General features: G+C 51.4%; 1 protein-coding gene across 4 annotated transcripts in view; it reads left to right on the top strand.

Moving 5' to 3' along the window:
* Positions 1-2,908: 2,908 nt before the first annotated feature.
* Positions 2,909-22,008, top strand: part of PAX7 (paired box 7) — a 105,945-nt gene continuing 86,845 nt past the window's right edge. The window contains exons 1-5 of one of the 4 annotated variants that reach the window (XM_075773141.1): positions 2,909-3,082; positions 3,217-3,498; positions 5,507-5,742; positions 6,426-6,552; positions 7,488-7,622. In XM_075773141.1, the coding sequence (XP_075629256.1) occupies positions 3,414-3,498; positions 5,507-5,742; positions 6,426-6,552; positions 7,488-7,622 (583 nt within the window). In that variant the 5' untranslated portion in view covers positions 2,909-3,082; positions 3,217-3,413. Of the gene's footprint in view, positions 3,083-3,216; positions 3,499-5,506; positions 5,743-6,422; positions 6,553-7,487; positions 7,623-22,008 lie in introns of all 4 variants that reach the window. The other 3 variants (XM_075773143.1, XM_075773139.1, XM_075773142.1) reach the window with 3 other exon arrangements.

Genomic DNA, 22,008 nt, shown 5'->3' with positions numbered 1-22,008 from the left:
CCCCCTTTTTTTTTTTTTTTTTTTTTTTCCCCTCCCCCAACCTGGTGGTGGTAGCCCCCTCCAAGGAGACAACTAACACCTTGCACTTGGGGGGGAAAAAAAAAAAACAAAACACAACACACCCTTCCTCCCACGAAGGATGCAGGGGATGGATGCTGGGGGTGAGAGATGCTCCTAAAAAAAAAAAAAATAAATAAATAAAAGCCAACCCCATTCCCTTCTGCTTATGAGTTGGCTTTCAGCGCTGATTTACAAGCCGTTTCTCCAAAGGGAATAGCGATATACGGCATTTATCAACCAGAAACATACCTTAGGAAACCATGGAGATGCGCAGGGAAAGGGGAAAGCGGGGAGGAATTCTGCCCCTGCTCCTTTAAGCAGTTACTTGCTCCTTTCCTGATTGATGCTTGTTTTAATCTATTGCTCGCTGCTCCCAGGAGAGAAAAGAAGGGGTCTCTCTTTTGTGAACATGGGTAATGAAGCAGAGCAGTAGGGGGAAAAAGAAAAAAAAAAAAAAAGGAAAAAAATTAAAAAAGGGGTTCCCCCTTTCTCAGCCGGCTGCTTGGGTGCGCAGGTAACACCCCCCGGCCCCCAGATCTGCATGTGAAATCGCCATTTCACCCCTGCACACTCCTTAATTGTTAGAAAAATGATTTGTGAAATTGCTTTCCAGCAGGAGTGTCGTGTCCCGTCCCCCCCCCCCCCGGCTGTGACAGTCCGCTGTCACCCCCTTGTCCCCTTATCCATCCCCCCCTCCCCAAACAAAATTAGGGGCTGCTGCCACATCCCACCGCATTGCTTAAATAAATAATTTAAAAAAAAAAAAAAAAAGGTAGTTCTTTGCTTAGTGGCTGCCCGGAGCTAGCAGCAAGTGCTGGAGGAGAAAGTGAAGTGGTTTTTTTTTTTGCCTGAAAGTGTCAAATCTTACCCCAATTCGAGGAGGGGCGAGGGAAAACAAATGCTGTGTTTGATGTGAGAGATTTTTCTCCCGGCGAGGTAACCCTAGAGCGGCGGGGAAGGCAGGGACTCCGGGCTCGGGTTCTTTAGTTTAATCTTCCCCCGGTGCTGGGAGAGCAGAAACATTTAATTTTCAACTTTATTCCCAGGCTCTTTCCCCCCATCTAAGCAAATGAAAGGCAAATAATTGAATTACTGCCGCGCTGGAGGAATGCGGTTGTGAGGGGCTCCGACCTGGTCCCGCTCAGCTCTGCCCGTTATTTTTCTGCCTAAAACTTCGGGAATTGGCGTTTTTGGGGCGGATGGGAGGCAAGTCTCTCTATTTTCGTTTGCTGGAGCCCCAAAGTCGGGGCTGCGCCGAGATTTGGGGACTTTGGGAGCAACTTGACACCTTGGAAAGAATTTCAGTGTTGCTTTTTCTTTTTCTCCTCGTCCATAGAGGGTTTTTTTTGGGGGGGTGGGTGGGTGTTTGGGTAAATTTTAGGTGTGGAAACGTGAGAAAAACCAAATCGGGGCTGTGCAGCGAGGCGGGTTTAGGCTGAGCTTTGCGGCTGCGGGGAGAGAGGAAGAGGGTGAGCGATGAAGATGTGGCCGGACTGGGAGGGCTCCAGCCAGGGCTTTAATTTCAAAGCAAAAACCACCAACACCGGGAGAAAAGGGGAGGGGGGGGGGGGAATTAGGGGTGACGATGCCCTCGACGGGGACAGGGAGGAGATTTAGGGACCGTATTTTGGGTCCAGACGGGTCAGAAGTGTCGCTGGCTGCTTTATTCCCCCCTCAGGATGCTTTTAGGGGAGGGGGAAGAGAAGTTTCCAGCGGTTTGCACGGCAAGTCCTTTTACAGCTGCAAACAAAAGGGTTCGTGAGCCCTGGCGTCATGCCCCGCTGCGAGGAGGATTCCTGCCCCGCTCCTGTTTTGGGGGGAAAACACTGGCTATTTGTTCAGCCCGTCCCGGGTCAGCGAGCGAGCGGACAGTTTGCGGGAGAACCGCGGGGAGCACCGGAGTCACCCCCCGAGGCTGTTCCCCCCCCCCCCCCCCCAAAAAAAAAAAAAAGTGGTACCAGCTGGGAGCCCGTCTCTTAATTAAAGATGTGATGTTAACGAGGGAGGCGCTCAGAGAGATACCTGGGGCTCGGTAAAGGGGGGGTGGGGGGTGCTCAGCTGCTCCCAAACCCGGCCCCATGTAGCGGGGCTGGGGGGGGTCGGGGGGGGCCCGGCCCAGGTACAAGCGGGGCAGGACGAGCCGCCCCCCATCAGCTGCCGGGAGGGGGGTGAAAGCGGCTCCGACCCCCTCCCGGGGGAGCGGGCTGCAAGGTGGTGAGTGCCGGGCTCGGGCGGGCAGCCGAGGAGGGTATTTTATTTTATTTTATTTTATTTTATTTTATTTATTTATTTTTATCCATGCTGCAGCCCCCCGGCCGGCCTTACCCCCCTGGGACCCGCACGGATGCTCTAGGCGCGCCCAACTTCGGGAAAAAAAAAAACCCAAAACCAACCTTTCCTAAACTTTCTCCTCGCTCCTTTCACCCCAATATATTTTCAAACCGGGGGAGGGGGACCCCAGCTTTCCATCAAAAGGAAGCCAAGCCTAGTAATGAATAATATCTTAAAAAAAAAAAAAAAAATAAGGCGAGCCCATAGCTTTGCCTGAGCGCTGGGAAGCTGCTGCCTCTTATTGGTCCCTCGGCCCCGCCGTGGTACCCCCTTCCCCGGCCATGAATAAAAGAAAGGAGCCGGAGCCTATCACAGCTCGCTCGTCCTCCCCACGGCCCCAACTTCGGCGCTTTAACAACTTCCAAACCCTCCATCTGACATCCCCCACCACCACCCACACCCCTCCCTTCTCCTCCTCCTCCTCCCAGCCACCCCCCCCCCCACCCCCCCCATCACGAGCATCCCTTAAGCGACAGGGACCAACCACTTAAAAAAAAAAAAAAAAAAAGGCAATAACAAAATAAGGGGGGGAAACTCGGCTTCCCCCCCCCCCCCCTCCGCCCTAAGCCCAGCCCAGCACCGAGGCAACTTTGGATGTGTCTGCTTCTCCCGGCAGTCTGGGTTACATTCCTCCGGAGCGCCCGCTCAGGCCGGTTGTGACATAGCCCTAAAACTTTAAGAGGAATTTCTGGTGGGTGATTTCCCCCTCCTCCCCCCCCCCCCTTTTCCCCATCCCCTCCCTTTATTATTACTTTTTTTTTTTTTTTTTTTTTTAAATCATGATTATTTTCCCCTTGGAGCAAAGATTTCTCCCTTGTTTTGCAGCCGCGGGCTGGAAGAGTGAAGCGACTTCGGCTCCGAGGAGACGCGTCCCGGCAGCCCCCCCCACCCCCCCACCCCATCCCCACCCCGATTCTCTCGGCTTTCCCGGGGCCAAGGGGTGCTCCCCCACCCCAAGCCCCCCCCCCCCCCCCCCCCGGTTTGGACCGGACCCTCTCCGCCGCCCCGAACCCTCCCGTACCATGGCAGCTCTGCCCGGGACGGTGCCTCGGATGATGCGCCCGGCTCCGGGGCAAAACTACCCTCGCACAGGCTTCCCCTTGGAAGGTAGGTCTGGGGAAAACCCTCTTGAAACCGCTCTTCTCCCTCGGTAAAACCCCCGGGGGGTTCGGGTTGGGTTGCTCCGGGTGGGGATGCAGCTAAACTTTGCAGTTGGGGAACGGGGGGGTCCCGATCTGAGCATCCAACTTCTCCCCAATATTTAGCTCCTTCTCTTCCCGCTGGAGCTGCTCCGTCCCCGCGAAATTACCGGGCTCTGCCTTCCCCCCCCTCCCACCCCTTATTTAAAGTAGTTTCACTCATCCCACAGATTTTTGGGGGGCAGGTTCTCATGGTTTGGGGTTGTTTGGGGTTTTTTTGGTTTTTTTTTTTTTTAAACCTGCAAATGTCCCGACGATTTAACGTCCCCGAAAAGGTGGGGAAAACCAACCAAATTGATTGTTTTCAACTTTTTTTGAGGGGAAAATAAGAAAAATAACTCTAAGCTGGATGGATCCGCTATCTGCGGGCAGCCGAGATGTCCTTGGCCGGGACTGGCGAGGGGAAAGGGGGGGGACTTTGTAGCTGTCACCTCGCTAAGTGTCATCCCCATCTCGCAGCGCATCAACTTTCCCCATCGTCTGCTTCTTCCTTTGTGTTACGGGGTTATTATTTCTAGGCATAAAAAGAAAAAAAGAAAAAAGAAAAAAAAAAAGGCGGCGGGGGGGGGGGGGGGGCAAAATTAGAGCGGGACCCTTCTCCCCGCATTTATTAAACAGGAAAAATTCATCCTGACCGTGATCAAGTGGCGAAACTCAAACCTGTGGAAAACCACGCAGGCTGCAAAACACACAAGCTGGGGGGATTTGTTGAAGTGCTTTTCTGTAGCAAATGAAGTAAAACAGACGGCAAGGGAAAGGATCAAAGGATTACAACAATATTTGCACAACATGACTGGGAATAATGAAAAGAGAGAGCGGCCGGCGGTTTTAGTACCTCTTGAATGTAAAATTGGCCACTCGAGTGTTATCTGTCGATAATGATATATCCAGGGAGTGCTGGCCAAGTGACTTGGAATTAGTGGTGCATGATTCTTGTTAAATCGCGAGGCAATTTCTGGAATCGACTTTTCTTTGTATAAAGAGAAAAATCACCCCCTTCGCCTTCCCTGTCCCTCGCCCCCTCCAGCCTTTCTGCAAATTACCCAGCTGAGTTCTTCCCCCCCCCTCCGCCTTTTTTTTTTTTTTTTTTTTTTTAATTTCCAGCCTGTGAAATCGTATTAATCTGCAAGATCTACATTGCGAGATATTAAATAAATTGGGGAGGGGGATTAACGAACCGCTGGTTCCCCGCTCCGGGCGGGGATGCGCCGCGCAAGGTGGCGGGGAAGCGGCCGCGGCCGCGGAGGGGAATCCGCGCTCGTTCCGCACCTCCCCGAACCGCTTAAAAAAAATCCTCCAAAACCAAAAAAAAAAAAAAAAAAAAACAAAAAAAAAAAAGCAGCGCCCCAAATACCCAAAAAAAAAAAAAAAAAGGCCCTCGAGGATATTTAAAGGCGTTATTTCCAAAAGTTTGTTGGAAAACAGATAGCCCCGTAATTTGAAGCAAGAAGCGGAGTGCGCTGTTTTGGGGGGAAACAGGAACTTTTCGGGGGTTTTGCCATGCGGTTTTAAATCTTTCCCTATAAAAATGTCGGCTGTGATTTAAAGCATAGGTGTGAAATGCCAAAAATATGTAGAGACAGACACAAACACAGCGGCCACCTCGGAGAGCGGGGTGATGGGCGTGCGGGTCACGGGCTGGTTTTATTTTCCACTATCGATGGGCAAAAACCTTCCCCGTGATGCGGGGAATAAATACCGAGACCGGGAGCCTGGCGAGAGATTTCTCCCCTTTTTAAAATTTCAAATACCGGGAGAGAAGCTGTAGGTGCAGGGAGGGATGTGCCCCGTTTTGTTGGATTTTTTTTTTTTCCCCCTTTTTAACTTTTTCCCCTTCCTTTTTTTTTTTTGTGGGTTTGGTTGTTTTTTTTTTTTCTTTTTTTCTTTTTTTTTTTTTTTTTTTCCTTGCTCTCCAGTTTCCACCCCGCTGGGCCAGGGCAGGGTGAACCAGCTCGGAGGGGTGTTCATCAACGGTCGACCATTGCCCAACCACATCCGTCATAAAATCGTGGAGATGGCTCACCACGGGATCCGGCCCTGCGTGATTTCCCGGCAGTTGCGGGTCTCCCACGGTTGCGTCTCCAAAATCCTCTGCAGGTACCAGGAGACAGGCTCCATCCGTCCCGGAGCCATCGGAGGCAGCAAGCCCAGGGTGAGTGCAATGCGGGGGATGTGCTAAACCGCCCTCCTTATGTTTAAAAAAAAATAAAAAAATTAAGATTTCTTTTGGGGGTATAAGTTTTTCAGGGAAAGCGGGAGAGGAAGGGAAGGGGCTTTAATAAAGCTGCGGTTTGCGGGCTCAGATGGGTAGAAACTGGTGCCGAGTTGAAGGCTATGAATAAATTAAAGTGATGATTTTTTTTTTTTTTTTTTTTCCCCATGTGCAACAAGTGGCGTGCGTTCAAGCATTTGCTTCGGCCCCGGTGTGTGGGGAAGAAGAGGCAATCCGGGGTGTTTGGGGGAATAATAAATCTCTGGGTGTAAATACCCCCCCCCCAAAAGCATCCCCTGCACCCCTTCCCTGCCCCCTTGCCCCCCTGGGGCTGAGGATAAACCCCTTCTGGCTGATCTCCTCGGCCCCCGGAGACTCAACTTTTCAGGTGGCCAACATTTGGGAGAGGAGGGCCTTTCCCCAGCTTTATTTCCCTCCTTTTCCCCCCTTCAAATCCCTATTTTCAGCCCCAAAACTACCAGCCAGGATGAGGAAGATTGAACTGAGCCGAACAGCTTTTCTTTTCAATTAAAAGCGCTTTTTCTTTTTCTTTTTCTCTCTTCTCCCCTTCCCTCTCTCTGCACACGCGGGCACGCACCGGTGTCCCTTGATCACAAAAGCAGGTTGCGACTCCCGACGTGGAGAAGAAAATCGAGGAATACAAACGGGAAAATCCCGGGATGTTTAGCTGGGAGATCCGAGACAGGCTCCTGAAGGATGGGCACTGCGACCGGAGCACCGTGCCTTCAGGTGAGAAGGCAGCTTGGCAAGAAGGACACTCCGAGGAAGACAGAGGGAAATTATTCTCACCACTAAAAATGTTTCCAGGGGATATAAGCATCCTCTTGGCCTTTGGGGGGGGGGGGGGGGAATCACCCCAAGCAAACTGACAGCAGAAAATAAACAGCAGGCGAGGGGGGGGGGTTGTGCCCTGGGCGCGCTGCGGTCTGGTGGAAAAACAAACACAAACAAACCAATTTTATTCCAACTCCCTTGAAAGCAGGGGGGGCCCTGAGGCAGACCCCAAATCCAGGGTTAAAGGGGACCCCCATTGCCCTGTTGGGACTCGCTGGCTCAGTGGGGGCTGCTGAGCAGTGTTTGTCAGCCAGAGATCCCCGTTGCCCCTGGAAAGTGACCTTGTACCCCAAAATTGGGTCTGCGGGGGGGGGGTGTGTGCTCTTCATGTCCTGGCTGAGAGTTCCCCTCTGGTTTGCGGGGGGCTGAGCCGTCTCTGCAGGGTGCACCTTCCCCCCGAAGCGGGATCCAGGACAGGGTCCAGGTCTAAATCCAGGTCTAAATGGGACTGGGGTGAAAGCTGGGGATCGGGGGGGCCTTTTCCCTGTTACAAAGCAGGTGATAACGCTGGGGGTGCACACCCCGGGGTGCTGCGCCAGCTGCGATGCTCCCTGGGGTGTTGTGCACAATTGGGTGCTGCTGGTGCCGGGTGTCTCAGCGGGATGGTGACGAGCGCGTCCAACTTTGGGTGTCCAGCTTGGCAGCTGGGTGCGATGGTGAGGGTGAACACAGGGGTGTGTACCCCAGGGAAAAGGGGGTGCGGATGCCCTTTGTGGGTGTGTAAGGCCTCCTGCCCAAGTCATGCGGCCCCAGCTTGGGTTTTCCCGGCCGGCTCCCACCTTGCCTTCCCAGGCAGCTTATACTTGCCTTTTTGTCTTTGACTGTCTGAGGTTTAGTGAGTTCGATTAGCCGTGTGCTACGCATCAAATTCGGGAAGAAAGAGGAAGAGGAGGACTGCGACAAGAAGGAAGAAGACGGGGAGAAGAAGGCCAAGCACAGCATAGACGGCATCCTGGGCGACAAAGGTAAAGGTGGCCGTGCGTGCCCCGGAGGTGGGCTGGAGGGGACATTTGGGAGAGGGGACATGTCCCTCCCGACCAAGAGTAAGACAGGGGATGGCTCCAGAGCCTCTTGCGTTTGTCCTTTCCGAAAATGACTGATGGCAGGAGTCGAAGGTGTGATGCAGGGCCCTGGGAGGGGAAGGTGGTACCCAGCCCCTCAGGCTGAGGATGCTTTCCCAGGAGGAAGAGTTGTTGGTTAGGGGTTTTTTTTGGTTTTTTGGGTTGTTTTTTTTTTCCTCTGGATTAATTATTTATAAAGAGGGAAAGGAGATGGCTGGGGGGAGGCATCTCTGATTCCTAAATGAATTTGTTAAACAGATTTCTCCCCTGCTCTCTAAGTGGTCCCCTGAAACTCTGGCTGACAGTTGACCGATTTGGCCAATCAATATCAATTAGAGAAGCCGGGATCGGTGCTGCGCTGGGGCTGCCGCAGAGCCAGCGGTGCCGAGGGGAGATGGGGGGTCCTGGGAGCAGAGGGAACGGGGGGGGGGGGGGGGGTCTGCACCCCGAAATAAAATCAGGAAAAAGAAATCTGGCGTTTCTGATGAAAGGCTTGAGGCCAGGCGGGGGTGGGGGGGAGCGGGGGGCCTTGTTATCATCTCCCGTGGTTGGCGCTTTCCTCTCGTGCGAGGGAAAATTAAACTTTTTAAAGCTCTTGTGCTGTAAACGGGGGGTGGGGGACGAGGCACGGCCGGAGCCGGCCACTGCGGCGCTTGTAATTTTAGTTTTGGCAAGCTCGGGGGGGGGGCTTTGGGGGCTCTCCTCCCCCAAAAAGGCGGAAAAGTGACATTTTTAGGGTGCCCAACTGAGGTTTGTCAATGAGGGCGTTTTCAGACACGGGGAAGTTTTAAGCAACGGGAGGGAGGAGCTGCTGTCTCAGTTTAGGCAGAAAATTATTTCCTCGTGTCACAGAGCTCAGTGCTTTTTTTTTGGGGGGGGGGGGGAAGACAGCAATTGTAGAAGTCTTGGGGAATGGGCTTCAGGGAATTCGGGTTTGGTATTTTTTTCCAAAATTGATGGCAAAATGGTGATGGTCCAGGCCTGTCGGGGTGGAGTCGGTTGGAGTTTCGGGGGATTTGCGATATCGTCGGGGTCGGGCCAAGAGTTGGGGTCGGTGCGGAGGGGGTGCCCAGGCCGGCTGGGGAGGAGGGGGGGATCGCTTACCGAGTTTCTCACTAGCTGCGAAGTTTTCCCCATTTTGGGACAAAGCCGGGTGAGTGAGGGAATATTGAAATGGGGGGGAATTTGGGGCAGAAAAAAAAAAGCTTCTCCGTGTCACCATCAAACGTTACTGGGAGTTTTAAATGAAGGTGCACAAAAGGGGTTTCTTAAGGAGCCGATCCTGGTTTGGGTTTTTTTTGTTGGTTTTTTGGGGTTTTTTTTTTTCCAACCTTGAAGATGAACTTCACTTACAAAGACCTTCAAGTCTATTGAAGCTTTATAAGCAAAAGATTCCTGACCACAAAAGCAAACAGTAGAAGAAGGGGGGGGGGGAGAAAAAAGGGAGGAAAAAAAAAAAAAAAGAAAGGGGGGGTAAAGGGGGGAAAACCCTAGGCTGCCTTAAAAATGGAGTAAAGGGATGGGGGAGGGAGGGCTTGTCTATTCTCATTCAAAATTCTGCAAGGAGGAGAAAAAGTTTGGACAAAGGGCCAAGGAAGGGAAGAAAGGGAGATAAATTATTCAAAACTCCCTGCTGTTAGATAGTTTTGTAATATTATAGGACCGTCTGTTGGAAAAAGGATAGCCGTTGGACGTTGCAAAATGTTGCTTGTGATTTGGAAAGAGGCGATGCTCATTTGCAAATCGGGGCTATTGTGTCCGCGAAAAGCTTCCCCCCCCCCCCCCCCCATCACTTTGGGGTGTTTTTAATTTTATTGGGGTCGGGGGGAAGAGATTTTGGGGGTTGAGATTTATTTTATTCGAGCCTCGTGGCTCAAAAAAAAAAAAAAAATATATATAATTTTTAAGCTGCGGAATGAATTTATTTCCCCCCCCCCTTGTCCGCGCGTCTTTTCCCCATCGCCACCCCCAAAACAGAGCGAAGGAGCTGGAGGCTTTTTATTCCTTAATAACATGCAGAAGTGCGTGTCAATAAGCAAAACAAAACGCTCTCTTCCTCCTTCATGGGTAATATCGTCGACAAATAAAACACGAGCCCCCATTTCTTTATGAAACCAGCCCGTTTTCAATCGAGTGCTAATTTGGGCAAATTCCTGATGCCGGAGCCCGCGGAGCGCCGCGTTACCTCCGGGGCTCCGCTCCCTCTCCCATCCCTTGAGATCAAGGCCGATTTCTCCCTAATTTTTTTTTTTTAATTTTTTTTTTTTTTCCCCCTCCCCCGCAATCGCGTCCTGACTCCGTAGATTTGCGGAGAAAACACCCCAAAAGAGTTGGATTTAGGGTTTGGGAGCGGGAGGGGGGGGGGGGGGCCGCAGCATCAAGGGCAGAAACAGGGATTTGGCACCGGGTTGGATCCGAGCGCTGGCGCGATCGCCACGAAATCGAGAGCAATTTAAAAAAAAAAATAATTAAAAAGAAAATATTAACGCCGTCAATGTATATTTTCACGTCTGGAAAAGTTTTAACGGCCCCAATTAAGGTAATTGATGATTTAACTTGTAAAACACTCAGAGGCGGTGAGCGTGCGCTGTGTATTTTTCCTTTTATTTTTCGCTCGGAAATAATACAACTCTTCCGAGATCTCTTCCCCCCACACACACACCTTACTAATTTTCCTGGGAGGTTTACAATAAAATAAAAATACTACCGTCCTCTTGACACTTGTTCTCCAGCTCTGCTTTTACTGCCTGGGTGTGTAGGTTTGTGCCTTTTTTTTTTTTTTTTTTAAACGCATTTTTATTATTCTTATGGCTGGGGGAAAGGGGGGATGAAAAAAAAAAAAAAAACCAACTTTGTTTTGGCCTTTTTCCTCTTGACAAACGCCTTTGCTCCATTTGCGGGTTCTCCTTGCGGGGAGCCGGAGGAAGACAGCCCTAAATGCTCTCTCTTTTTAAGTGGGAAAGAAAGCTTCCACCCTGCGCCTGTTTCTTTCTATCGTCTGCTTGGCATTTAATAATGTTAAGACTTATTAGAGCTGGTAATGAAAACTGTGGCTGTTGAATAGGGAGCTGTGTTGGAGAAGGGTGTAATAGCTCCAAGGCATGCTAAGAAATGTATTTATCCCCAATCAGTACTCACTCTCTGAGTTCCCAGCACAAACGTTAAGTTGAAGGGTTTTAAGGCAGATTAAATTGAGCCTTTATTTCTTTGCACTTTCATCTTTAAACGGCTCACTCCAGCTAGCCCTGGGCATATATTCATGAGGCTTCACTTTATTTTTTTCTTTTTTATTATTATTTTTTTTTATCCTTGTTAAGGCCGAGTTATTATTATTTTGGGTTGTTGTTATTTATTATGACTGGTGGGGTTTATTAGGGAGGGTCACGCGTGGGTGATGCGCTGTTCTCCCGTACCCCGCAGATTCGAGGTGCTCGGTGGGGATGGAGGCGGGTGTGTGTGGGGGGTGTCATTTGGGGAACCCCAAATCTAAGGGGGTGCTGGGGAAGGTGCTCAGCGTTTAATGCGGGAGGGGCGAGGCCTCATCCTGGCGAGGCATTAATTGCAACCAGACGCGGGTGAAGTGGGGGGGGGAAGCGGTGGGGTTATGGGGAAGGCGATCTGCTTGTACTGGACGAGAGGGAAGTTCAGCAGCTCTTCCCCCGCCCACGCACCCCCTCCCGCAGCGTGTCACCCCACGGCCACGGGTGGGGGCAGCCGGTCCTGCCCCCTGTACCGCCCCGGGATGCAGGGCAGGATGCCTGCGGAGGATGCTCAGGGTTTGGTGCGGTGCTCGCAGGGTACGGGGCAGCGGGGGGGCCCGTGGCCTTCTATCTGGGGTGAAAACACGAGGGGGTTTATTCATTTTCTCCCCTGCTTTATTACACGGAGTTTCTTCCACCGAACGATTTGGCTTCGGTACCCACCCCCGCCCCGCGGAAATATTGCGTGGGAGGGGGAAACCCGAGTGTGAAAGCCGAGGGTAGCAGAGGGGGTTATTTTTAACGGAGGTGGGAAGCGCGTACAGGTGTGAACAACACTTTTTTTTTTGGGGGGGGGGGGGGATATTTGGACACTTGGAGGTGATAACAATTTAATTTAGTAGCAGTCGCTGCCGCTTCTGCGGAGTTTTCGCGGGGGCTGGAGACCGGAGGAAGATGTTTGGACCAGCCCTACAAGGTCCTGCCAAATTTAATTAGGCTCGGGGGAGGGAAGGGATAGGGAGAAAGAGGGGGGACCCCCCCCCCCACACACACACACACCTGGAAAGGGGCTTTGTTTCCCAGGCTGGGGGGGGGGGAGAGGGGCTATGGAGTCAATTTATCAGCAAACAATCTGCATCGATTTAAAACCAACAAGCGCTTTTTCTGTAAATGTATGTTTAGAAGGGAGATGGGGGGGGGGGGGGGAGGAATAGACACTTCATCAAATCAGGGGATTACGAAAGGTTGGCAATCTAATCAAACAGAGACCAGGCGGGATTTGTGAGTGTTGCGAGTGGGATCAGCTCTAATAATGGGGGGCAGGAAAGAGATAGGGTAGTGTCAAGCAATTCATTGGCTTTAGGCTGAGTTATTCTGTGCATATTTCAGGGAGAGAGAAGAGGGAAAAGGAGGAGAAAGGGAGAAAAAAAAAAAAAAAGGGAGAGGGAGAAGGAAGGGGGGGCTGGATGTGAGCACACACGGAGCTTACATGTCACAAAAAAAGCTGAGACAAATGAGGTACAACAATAAACACAGATAACAATTACAAAGGCAAACAGTGGCTTTTGGGAACAAGTAGCTGCAGAACCTGGTCTACATAAACAAAGTAGGCAAATGTTTGCAAGATAAACTCCTTCCTAAATCAAGTGTGACGGGAAGGAGAGAAGAGAGGAGGAGAGATAAGGTTGGAAGGGGGAATAAACGAGTATAATCTAATACAAGGCGTTTTAAAAAACAAACTTAAGACAAGGATGCGGGGAGAGAGGTTCAATTATACAGTAGGAAGTGAAATAATATAAGGGAGATGTTTGTGATCCAGGGTTTGTTTGTGGTTTTTTCTTTTTCTACATCATTCCCCCCCCCCCCCCCCCCCCCCCCCCCCCCCCCCCCCCCCCCCCTCCCCCCCCCCCCCCCCCCCCCCCCCCCCCCCCCCCCCCCCCCCCCCCCTTGCTTCTTTGGGGGCGAAGAATAGGTTCAATTATAGACCGGGGAAAATAAAAGGCAAATATTGGAATCAGGAGCGCTGGCTGGCAGGTGGGGTGCCCGGGGTTCAGCTCGGAAGGGAAAGGAAACACACTCCAGCCGTTAGGATTTCTGATTTGAAGGTGGATGGTAGATTAGGTTATACTGGGAGGGTTAGGAAGTAGATATTTGGCGATGCGGGGGAGATGGATGCCGTGATAGGGGAGAAGAGGAAGGAAGCTGTAAGGTCGATTTCTAATCCGAGGTTTCGCCCGTAATTGGGGTAGGAGAGAGGAGGCAGAGATTGAATTAAGCGGCAGGAAGGCTGTGAGGCAAATGTGTGATCCAGGTGTGTGCAGGGGTTGTTCGGAAACAAACAGATCCCCCCCCGCCCCAACCTACCGCTCTTAACCCCCAAATAATTTAAAGAAGTAGTTGAAGGCTGTGTTGGGGTTTATTCTCTTTTATGGAGACGTGTATATATGGATCTCTCCAAATGAGAATTGTATATAAGAGGGGAGAGACGTGTCTGCAGTGTGGTTAAAGGAATTAGATATTTACCAGTTTGAAATAAGCCTGGTTATAAAAAAGGGGAGAGAGAGAGAGACACTGAAAAGATGAGACGGGAGAACACTTCAAACGAATTCATCATCTGGAGTGGTGAAGGGGAGATTTAGAGACAGTATTGGGAAGTTATTTAGATATTAATAACATATTTTCCTGAGGCGTCAGGAGTGCCTCCATACGCACTTTTTTCTCGCAGCTATTTGGCTGGGTGAAATATGGGAGACCCAAATGTTGGGAAGAGATAACACAATCAGCCTAGCCCTGGTCCTGTGACTGCATCATAGCATTAAACCCGGATTAACCTCCCCTTTCTCCCCCTCCCCCTCTCCCAGTTCTCCCCCCCCCCCCCCCCCAAGCCCCCCCGAGAAGCTTTCCAAATTTTTCAGGGGAATTTACATGGCAGGATTTTAAAGCACATATAACACTAGCCTTAAAGCTGTAAGGTACTTACTCGAGCATTAGGGTAAGGCGGGGGGGGGGGAAGTATCTTTCTGAAAATTACGTTTGCTACAAAAGAAATAAGCAAATAAGGGACCCTCTTAAGACCTGAGCTTTGGAGATATTATATATTTATAGAGACTATTCTGAAAAAAAAAAAAAAAAAAGCCCATTTCAATCAGCTGCCACATTACTCTTCTCTCCACCAGTGGCTTTTTTTTTTTTTTTTTTTTTTTAATTTAATCTGAACTTCAGTCTGATTTGGGCTCTGTTTTTTGGGAGGCGAGACGCTGGGGGGGTGGTCCCAGGCCGGGAAGCCCCGGGAAGGGGGGAACGGGGAGGGGGAACCCCCGCGTTCCCCGGGCGGGAGCTGCTCCTGCCCGGCCGGGCACCGCTCCCCCCCTCCCAGGAGGGATGAAGATGCAGGTGGAGGAACCAGAGCCCTCGGGGGGTGGGTTTTGGGGGGGGGGGGGGGGGTTTTCTGTCCCCTCCTCCCCGGTCAACCCAGGAAAAAAGAAGAAATTAAGGAGATGGGATGCGCAGGTGCAGCTCACGGAGGGAGGAGAGGTTGGGATCGGGATGCGGCTCTGCCGGCGTGCCCGGGGGTGGGAGGTTAGCTGCATCCCCCCCCGCAGCCTGCCCGCATCTCCCCTTCCCCAAAAAAACCCTCCTCCTCCCCAGCTCATCCCGACCCGGGGATGGTGGTACTCGCTCGGGAGGGCTGGGCTCTGCGCTCACACTTCGCATGATCTCGCCACAAAAGAAATTAGATGTCAGCTAATGCCTGGTTATAAAGACATTTGTCATCCGGAGTTGGGGAGAAGTGGGAAAGAGATGGGGAGGTGCGGGGGATGGCGAGAACCAGAATCGGGGCTTTTTTTTTTTTTTTTTTTTAAGGCAGAATACGAAGGTGCAAGTGATGATGATGATGATGATATTTTGGGGGCACGGTCTGGGACTGACCCCTGCACTTGAGCGGACCTCAGGGCTGTCGGGAGAGGGGAGATTGCACCTCCTTGGAGGGGCTGGGAAGGGGGAGGGGGGGGGGAAGAAAAAGTAGGTGAGGAAAAGTAGAGGCAGCTTGAGGAAATTGAGAAGCTTATAGTCTTTGATCCTTGGATGCTTTTTCTTATCAGAAACATTTGTGGTGACACCGGTACAAAGGAAGTTCATCATATTACAGACTGCTAGGGCTGCTTGCAGGAATCACTGTCTATTAATTAGCAGGCGCTCTGTCTTGTGGGACATACCAGATCTGAGGCTACGTATTACTTGCTTGGATGGCTCTGGGTCCTGTGATGAATTGTTGTAAAGGGCCGTTGCTGTTTCTAGGCTCTGCAGGGATAGCCAAGGCAGGGGGGAGGCGGGGAGGACCCTCGGCTCATTCATGAAATATATCTATATCTATCAATCTATAGCCGGAGATGGGGAAGGGGGTCGCTCATTCATGAAGTCTGTAGCTGGGGAGACATCTTAGCTCATCCATTTTGTGTGCGGCTGCGGTCCCGGCCGGGCTGAGCAGCTCTGGGGCTACGGGAGGGTTTGGGGCTTGAGGCGAGGGAAAGCGTTTGTTTAAAAAAAGAAAGAAAAAAAAAAAGCTAAAAAAGACTAGCCACTTTTTCCTAAAGAGAAGGCAAGTGAGGCGAGGAGGTCGTGCTGGAAATGGAGGGTTTCCCTCCCCTCAACAGCATCCCACCCGAGGGATGCTCCACTGGCACCTCTACCTGTCAACGTAAAAAAAAAAAAAAAGTATTTTTTTTGGGGGGGAAAAGCTGGGGTTCAAAGAGGGGGGTGCCTTTCTAAGGCTGGTCGGTCCCCCGCTGCCCTGCCCTGCCCCGCCGGAGGTGGGTGGGGGGACGCGGGGAGGACACGGAGGGATGTTCCGCAGCCCCACGGAGGGATGTTCCGCAGCCCCACGGAGGGATGCTCCGCAGCCCCGAGGGAGGTTTCGGGGGGGTTCGGCAGAGACAGGGGAAGCGCTAACTATTTTTACCCCCTCTCCCCTTCAAGTTAGCTGTCCCCTGCCCCCGGGCTGGCTTTCGCTCTCTCTGGAAGAGGGAGGAAAAACCCTTCTTGGTTTTCACTCTTCTCTTCGTTGGTTTTTTTTTTTTTGTTGTTGGATGGTTTGTTGGGGTTTTTTTTGGGGGGGTTGGGTTTTTTTTTGTTGTTGCTAAAATTGGAAGGCAGCACTCTGCCTGACCCTGGGGAGCGGGGCTGAGGGCAGGGCGGCCGGCGGGGCTCCCTCCCGGGCGAGGTGCGGGCAGCTGGGGAGGGAGGGGGGGGGGGGACACCCGGCAGCCTTCAGCCTTCACTGCCGCCTTTGTCCGGAGCCCCTAAAGACCGCGGATCAAAGTGACCTGGTGGCATCTTTAAAGGAGGGAGAGAAGAGGGCGGGGGGGGGGGGGGGAGAAGCCAGTTATGAAACTGCGGTCCCCAAACCCGGCGGGGGGGGGGGTGTGTGTCCGAATCCCCCCCCCCCCATCTTATTTTGCTATTTTCGAAGGGAATTTCCATTCCTGCCATTTCCATTTGCGTCCAAATCTGGAGTGGAGGGGAAAATCCGGAGCGACCGCAATTCTGTGATTTCTTTATTTATTTATTTTCCATTGCCATTATGGGGACGAATTGATTTGCATTTTTATTGGGAATTAAAGGAGAGGGAGGAAAGTTGACTCGACAGGATTGCTCAACGAGAAGCTGCTTTTGAGCAACTCCCCTCCAAGTGAAGTTAAAAACACTCGGGTGATTTTCGCCTGGTTTAAAGTTAGAAGGGTCCTTAAATCGTCCGCGAAACTTCCCACTGTTAAACAACTTCGTAAAGATTATTATTTTTTTTTCCCTGTGAAAACTCAACCCAACCAAAGCCTCGTCTTGCGCTTTAATAAAGATCCACTGGCTGCATTATTTTGCATTTTTAAACGTATAAACGTTTTTAAAAGGAGAGGGTGAAGGTACAAAGGACACTTCGATGTCGAGGGATATTCAGGGGACAGTCATGTTTAAATTCCCTACAATTGTCTCCGGCACATTTGATTGCTCGGAAAAAAAAAAAAAAAGAAAGAAACACTGACATGAATAGGAATGGGGGCTGGGGGGGACGGGATTAATAGCCCCAACCTTTGTATGGTGTAAATTATCCAAGAGATGGCAGATAGCCGGAGCTGCCGGTGATTTTAAAGACTATATATATACACACACACATATATACACCCACGTATAGACGCGCGTTTTTAGTAAAAAGCTGGCGTTTTCCAGAGGGATTCGTTATTTCTCTGCAGTAACTTAATTCTTTTAAATTCTTGCCCCACTTCTCGAGAAAATGCCTGTTTGATGCTAAATAGCAGCAAATTGAGCTATTTGAAGCTGTTGGTTTGGTTTGGTTTTTTTTTTTTTTGGTTTTTTTTTTTTGAGAATATGAATATTTGGTTTGTACCTTGTTGCTCTGTTTCTTTTTCCTGGAGTTTTCCCCTTAATCTCCCTCCAGCCACAAACCCTCCCTTGTGCGTGCGGCTGAATATGCTCGCAGCGGGTAAACTGCAATTTCCATCCCTGAAACTGCAGCAAAAGGAGGAGAAAAGTTTGGGGTTTGTTTTGGTTTTTTTTTTTTTGGGAGGGAGTTTAACAAATGTTGTTTTTTAAACAAACAAAATAAGCCAGTTCTTGCCACCCCCTATTCACTGGGGGGTATGTAAAGAGGGAGAGACGGTACAGCCCCAGATTAAGATACATCTAAAGGACGAGGGGATCCAGGATGGTTAAATCCAAGTGATGTTTGGGAGAAAATGATGTACATATATTGTCAAAATCACCGTTCTTCTCAAGGGAAATTGCTCTAAGGTTAATAGTGCAGAGATGGACAATCTTCCCAGCTTCTGCTTGGCAAGAGCGTCTCAGCAAATCTCTGTCAAGGAGAAAAATCGGGTGGTGGTTGTGATCAATTGCTAAAGAGTAAAATAACTTCAGCGCAGAGCAGAAAGCTGGTCGGGTTTCGAGTTCGGTTGCAAAGAGTCAAGTGTCCCCCGCGGAGAAAAAAAAAAAAATCCCCGTCAGTTCATCGCGCAGGAGGGAAACCTAACTATTGTAATATTTTTTTCCCTGCGAGGGAGGGAAACGGGCAGGGAAGGGAAAAAGCGGAGCCGAAACCCCCGCGCCCTCGCTCCTCTCCCGGCTGCTGTGACTTCGTGACTTTTCTCTCCGATTTTAAACTTTACCCAGGCTGAATTTGATCTTTTTAACTCTTTTGCCACCCCCCCCCCTCCTCTCTCCCCCCTCCTTTTCTGACGGTATTTTTTCTCACTCTGTTTTCTCCCCTTAACCTCCTCTTTTTTTTTGTCCGCCTTTCATTTGAAGCGCGGCTTTACAGCTTGCTACACTTTCTAAGTGCATCAATAGCCACTTTAGAAATACAAACAACTTTTAAAGATAAAATAACCAAACCAGAATGGGACTTTCAATGGGGGAATAGTTGTTGTCCTTTACCATGGAGTGTGCAGCCGCCTCTGCCTAATCCAGCTTTCATTTTCACCGACAAATGCCAAGAATCTATATCTGTCTCCCAACCCCTCGGGAGCTTGATTACACGACAAAAGGCTGCCATTATCCGCAGGAGAAAACAGGGAGGGGACACGGGGGCTCGGGCCTCTGAGGATGAGGGCATCTCCAAACTATTGACTTAGTGGATGAAGTCAAGAGCAAACACGCTGAGATCTAAAGGGGGGGGGGGGGGGGGAAGGCGCTTGCGGGAGAGGGGAGGGGGGGGGGATGCTCAGGGAAGGAGCGGAGGAAAAGCAGCCGCAGCAGCAAGTCCTTGAAAGTAGCGGGGAATGGCAAGGAGAGAGTTTGGGGGGGGAATAAATCCAACTGCGGAAAGGTTTTTCTCCTTCCCCACCCAGGAGCAGGTTGATGGGGAAAGGTCCCACTCCTTCTCCGACACCCCCCTTGTCTCTCCGTGTGTCTTCCCTCGTGGTGAGATTTATTATTTTTTTTAAAGCTCTTCACCCTCTTCCTCATTGGGGAATTTGGGTCTTTCCTCCCGCTAAGAGAGGAAAAGAGAGGGAGAAACCCCAGTCCTGCTTTTTGGGGACACGGCCAGGATGGTGTGGGGGGTCCCCACCCCGCCGACCTGCGCATCCTCCCCGGACTGGGCGCAGACATGTCTCCCCAAGCTGGGGGTATCCCCAAAGATAGTCTCCCACCACAGTTTGGGGGGCACAGGACATGGGGAAATCCCCCACCCCCCCTCTCCGCCGCAGTACGGAGACGGGGCAAAAGCCCGGCGGGTCAGACCCCGGGTTTTCTCCCCAAACTGGGAATAAACTGGGTCAAGGTCTCGGCTGCGCGTTTGGCCAAGGAGCCACACTCGCTCCCCGGGCTCGGCCCCGCAAGAAGGGCTGTGAATTAGGGGCTGCGAGGGATGGGGAAGGGGGGGGGGAGTGGGTGGAAAACCTGCCTGCGAAACCCCCGGGGGGTCTGGCAGGGAGGAGAAGTCACCCCACGCCGCTGCTTTTCAGGTTTAACTGGCTGCGTTTTGCATGACTGCCTCATTAGCCACTGCTGGGCAGGGATTTACGGTCCAGGCTCATCCCGGCCCGTCGTGGACAAAAGTTATTTCAGCCCTATCTGTAATTTATCTGGGTCACCTAGGGAGAAATCCTCCGGGTACGGAGACTCCTAGAAGCGGTACCAAAGGAGTCCCACCGCCCTTAATTACTCTTTAATCAACCGAACGCAGTGGTCCCTTTAAAGAGCTGCTTTTTGGTGCAAGAGCTGCGTTTAAGCATCTGCTTCCCGGCCGAGGCTGGGGAGCCAAAAACCTGCTCCAGCTGAAGAGATTTAAAGGTGTGGAGCGTGTGTTTCGGGCTGGGCCCTGCGAGCATCCCTTTTCCTGGAATCACAAAAGTATTAAACAAAGCAAGAGAGTGGCGGGGAGGTGGGAAGAACCTGGAGGATCCGATTTAAACTACAAAGGCACAAAAGGAGCCGAAATTCATCTCTTAAGCGAAATTCAGCTTTGCAGCGCTCCCATCTCCGGGCTGAGGGGCTGGCTGGGCTTTTCCTCCTTGCGATAAACCCAGCCGGATAGTTTATTTTATGTTATTTTATTTCTCCCCCCCATGATATATAGAAAAAGGCAGGGAACCTGACCTAGGGCCGGGGGGGGGGGGGGGGGGGGGCGAGGTTTCCTCACCGAAATTTTGTTTTGGGAAAGCTGCGCGGCATCCCCCGGCTCTGCGGTCCTACGGACAGTTCACCGGATGGCAGGGAAAGAGCAGCTGCTGTGAGAGAGAATAAGTATTAGCAGAAAGAAAAAAAAAAAACCAAACCCTCGTAATCTTGGGATGTATATAATCTACGTCTCCCTGAATCCCAAAAGGCAGCGGGCCCGTCTCTCTGATTTATTTTTACGCTAGCCTAGTTTGCATCCCAAAGAAGTAAACTGCTATTTTTAACCACCGGTTTAAAGCTTAATTAAAAGCCCCTAAACTGATTGTTTTGAAAATTGATTTAGAGGAATTGCCCCAGGGCTGAGACGCTATCTAAGCCAAGTTGCAGTCCCAGAGCTCGCAGTGGTGTCTGAATCGTTAACCCCGAAGAGGCAGGAGTGGCCGGGTATGGATGACACAGGGGCCAGCGGGGTCCCTACACCCTCTGGAAAGAAAGGTCCTTTGTTAGTCCAGGCTACTGGCTTGCTTGGGTGGATCTCCGCTGGTTTCCTGGAGTTACGAGGTTTAATTGAATTAAGGGAAGCTCTGAGATGCTTGTGACACCGGGATGGGAGAGCTCTTCCTTTCATCTGCAGATCTTGGGGACCGCAGCCCCTTCGGGGGGGGTGGGGGTGTAGGAGAGGGTGGATGCTCGCCATTTCCAAAGGTGGGCTGTGCTATGGAGGGGACACAGGGGGTTTTTTGGTGCTCATACCCTTTTTTTCCCCCCCCCCCCCCCCCCGGCCAACCTCCTTTTTTTTTGCAGCCATCTGCGCCCGGCAGAGCCGCCCGAGATGCTGCCGAGCCACCGCTGCTGTAATTATCTTCAATTGCTTCCCCGGGAGAAGGGGCTTTACCTGCTTAAAGGGGGTGAAAGGAAAGTTGGTTTGAAGGCTCGGGAGTGAAGGGGGTTGGGAAGGGAAGTGGCATTTCAGCCCCGTAATTAGATGTAAACAAGAATAGAGACGGGGCTCCGTGGTCAGACAACTCGATTGTTAAGGGATTAACACCTAAGTAAACCAATAAAGGCTCCGCGTTGCTGGTGAGAGGGCTGCGGGCCAGGCAGGGGCTGTGTAAGACTATCAAGGCCTAATGGGCTCCCCCCCGGCAGAGCCAGGGCAGCATATTAAATAAACCCCCGAGAAAACGGCGGTTTATTCCCGGCCCGGACGCGTGGGGGGTCAGCCCAGCAATTTTAGGAGCCCGGGTTCTTAAGGCTCTTGGCAAAGGTTTGAGTTGGTGGTGGTCGCGCTGTCTGGGAAGCGAGGGGTGATTTCCTTCTCTCCTTTGGGATGCCTCGAGGTAGGCACCCAGCATTACCCGGCACCCATCGCCCTATTTATTAGGGGAATAAATGACTTAGAAGGGCATCTCCTACCCACCCGTACGGGGCAGAGCACTCCCGTGTATCGCCACCTCCACACATGTAAGTAGGACGATTTCTTTTTGCACAAGGGAAACCGCAGGTTCCGTCAACCCTTCGGTTTCTCCATCCCTTCTTAATAATAGCTTGGGGGGGAAAAAAAATATAAAATCCTTCAGAGCCAGCTCGAGCAAAGCCCTCCTGGGCGTAGCTCTCCAGGTTTGCCTCCAACTGGGCTTTTATGGTCGTTTCTTTTCCTCCCAGCTCGCCCTCGGTTGGTATTTCCCCCCCCCCCCGCCGCCAGCCCTGGCCAGACTTTGGGTGGATGGAGGAGTTTAACCTTTGGGAAGGAGAGGGGGGAAAAAAAAAAAAAAAAAAAAAAATCGGGTCTGGCCTTAAGTGATGTGGTGGTACCTGTAAGCCCGATTTCCATGGCTTTCTGCCAGCGTGGATTTGGGATTGAGAGGTACCTGAAAGGCTCAGAGTCAAACTGAGTTCAATAACTTGGGTCTGTTTTGTTTTCCTCCATCTCCCCAGCTTCCAGTGGTCTCTTTACT

The sequence above is a fragment of the Balearica regulorum genome, chromosome 21 (assembly GCF_011004875.1).
Source record: "Balearica regulorum gibbericeps isolate bBalReg1 chromosome 21, bBalReg1.pri, whole genome shotgun sequence".
In the NCBI taxonomy this organism is placed as follows: Eukaryota; Metazoa; Chordata; class Aves; order Gruiformes; family Gruidae; genus Balearica; species Balearica regulorum.
Note: the sequence above shows the minus strand (reverse complement) of the source record. Positions and strands in the feature narration are given on the sequence as shown.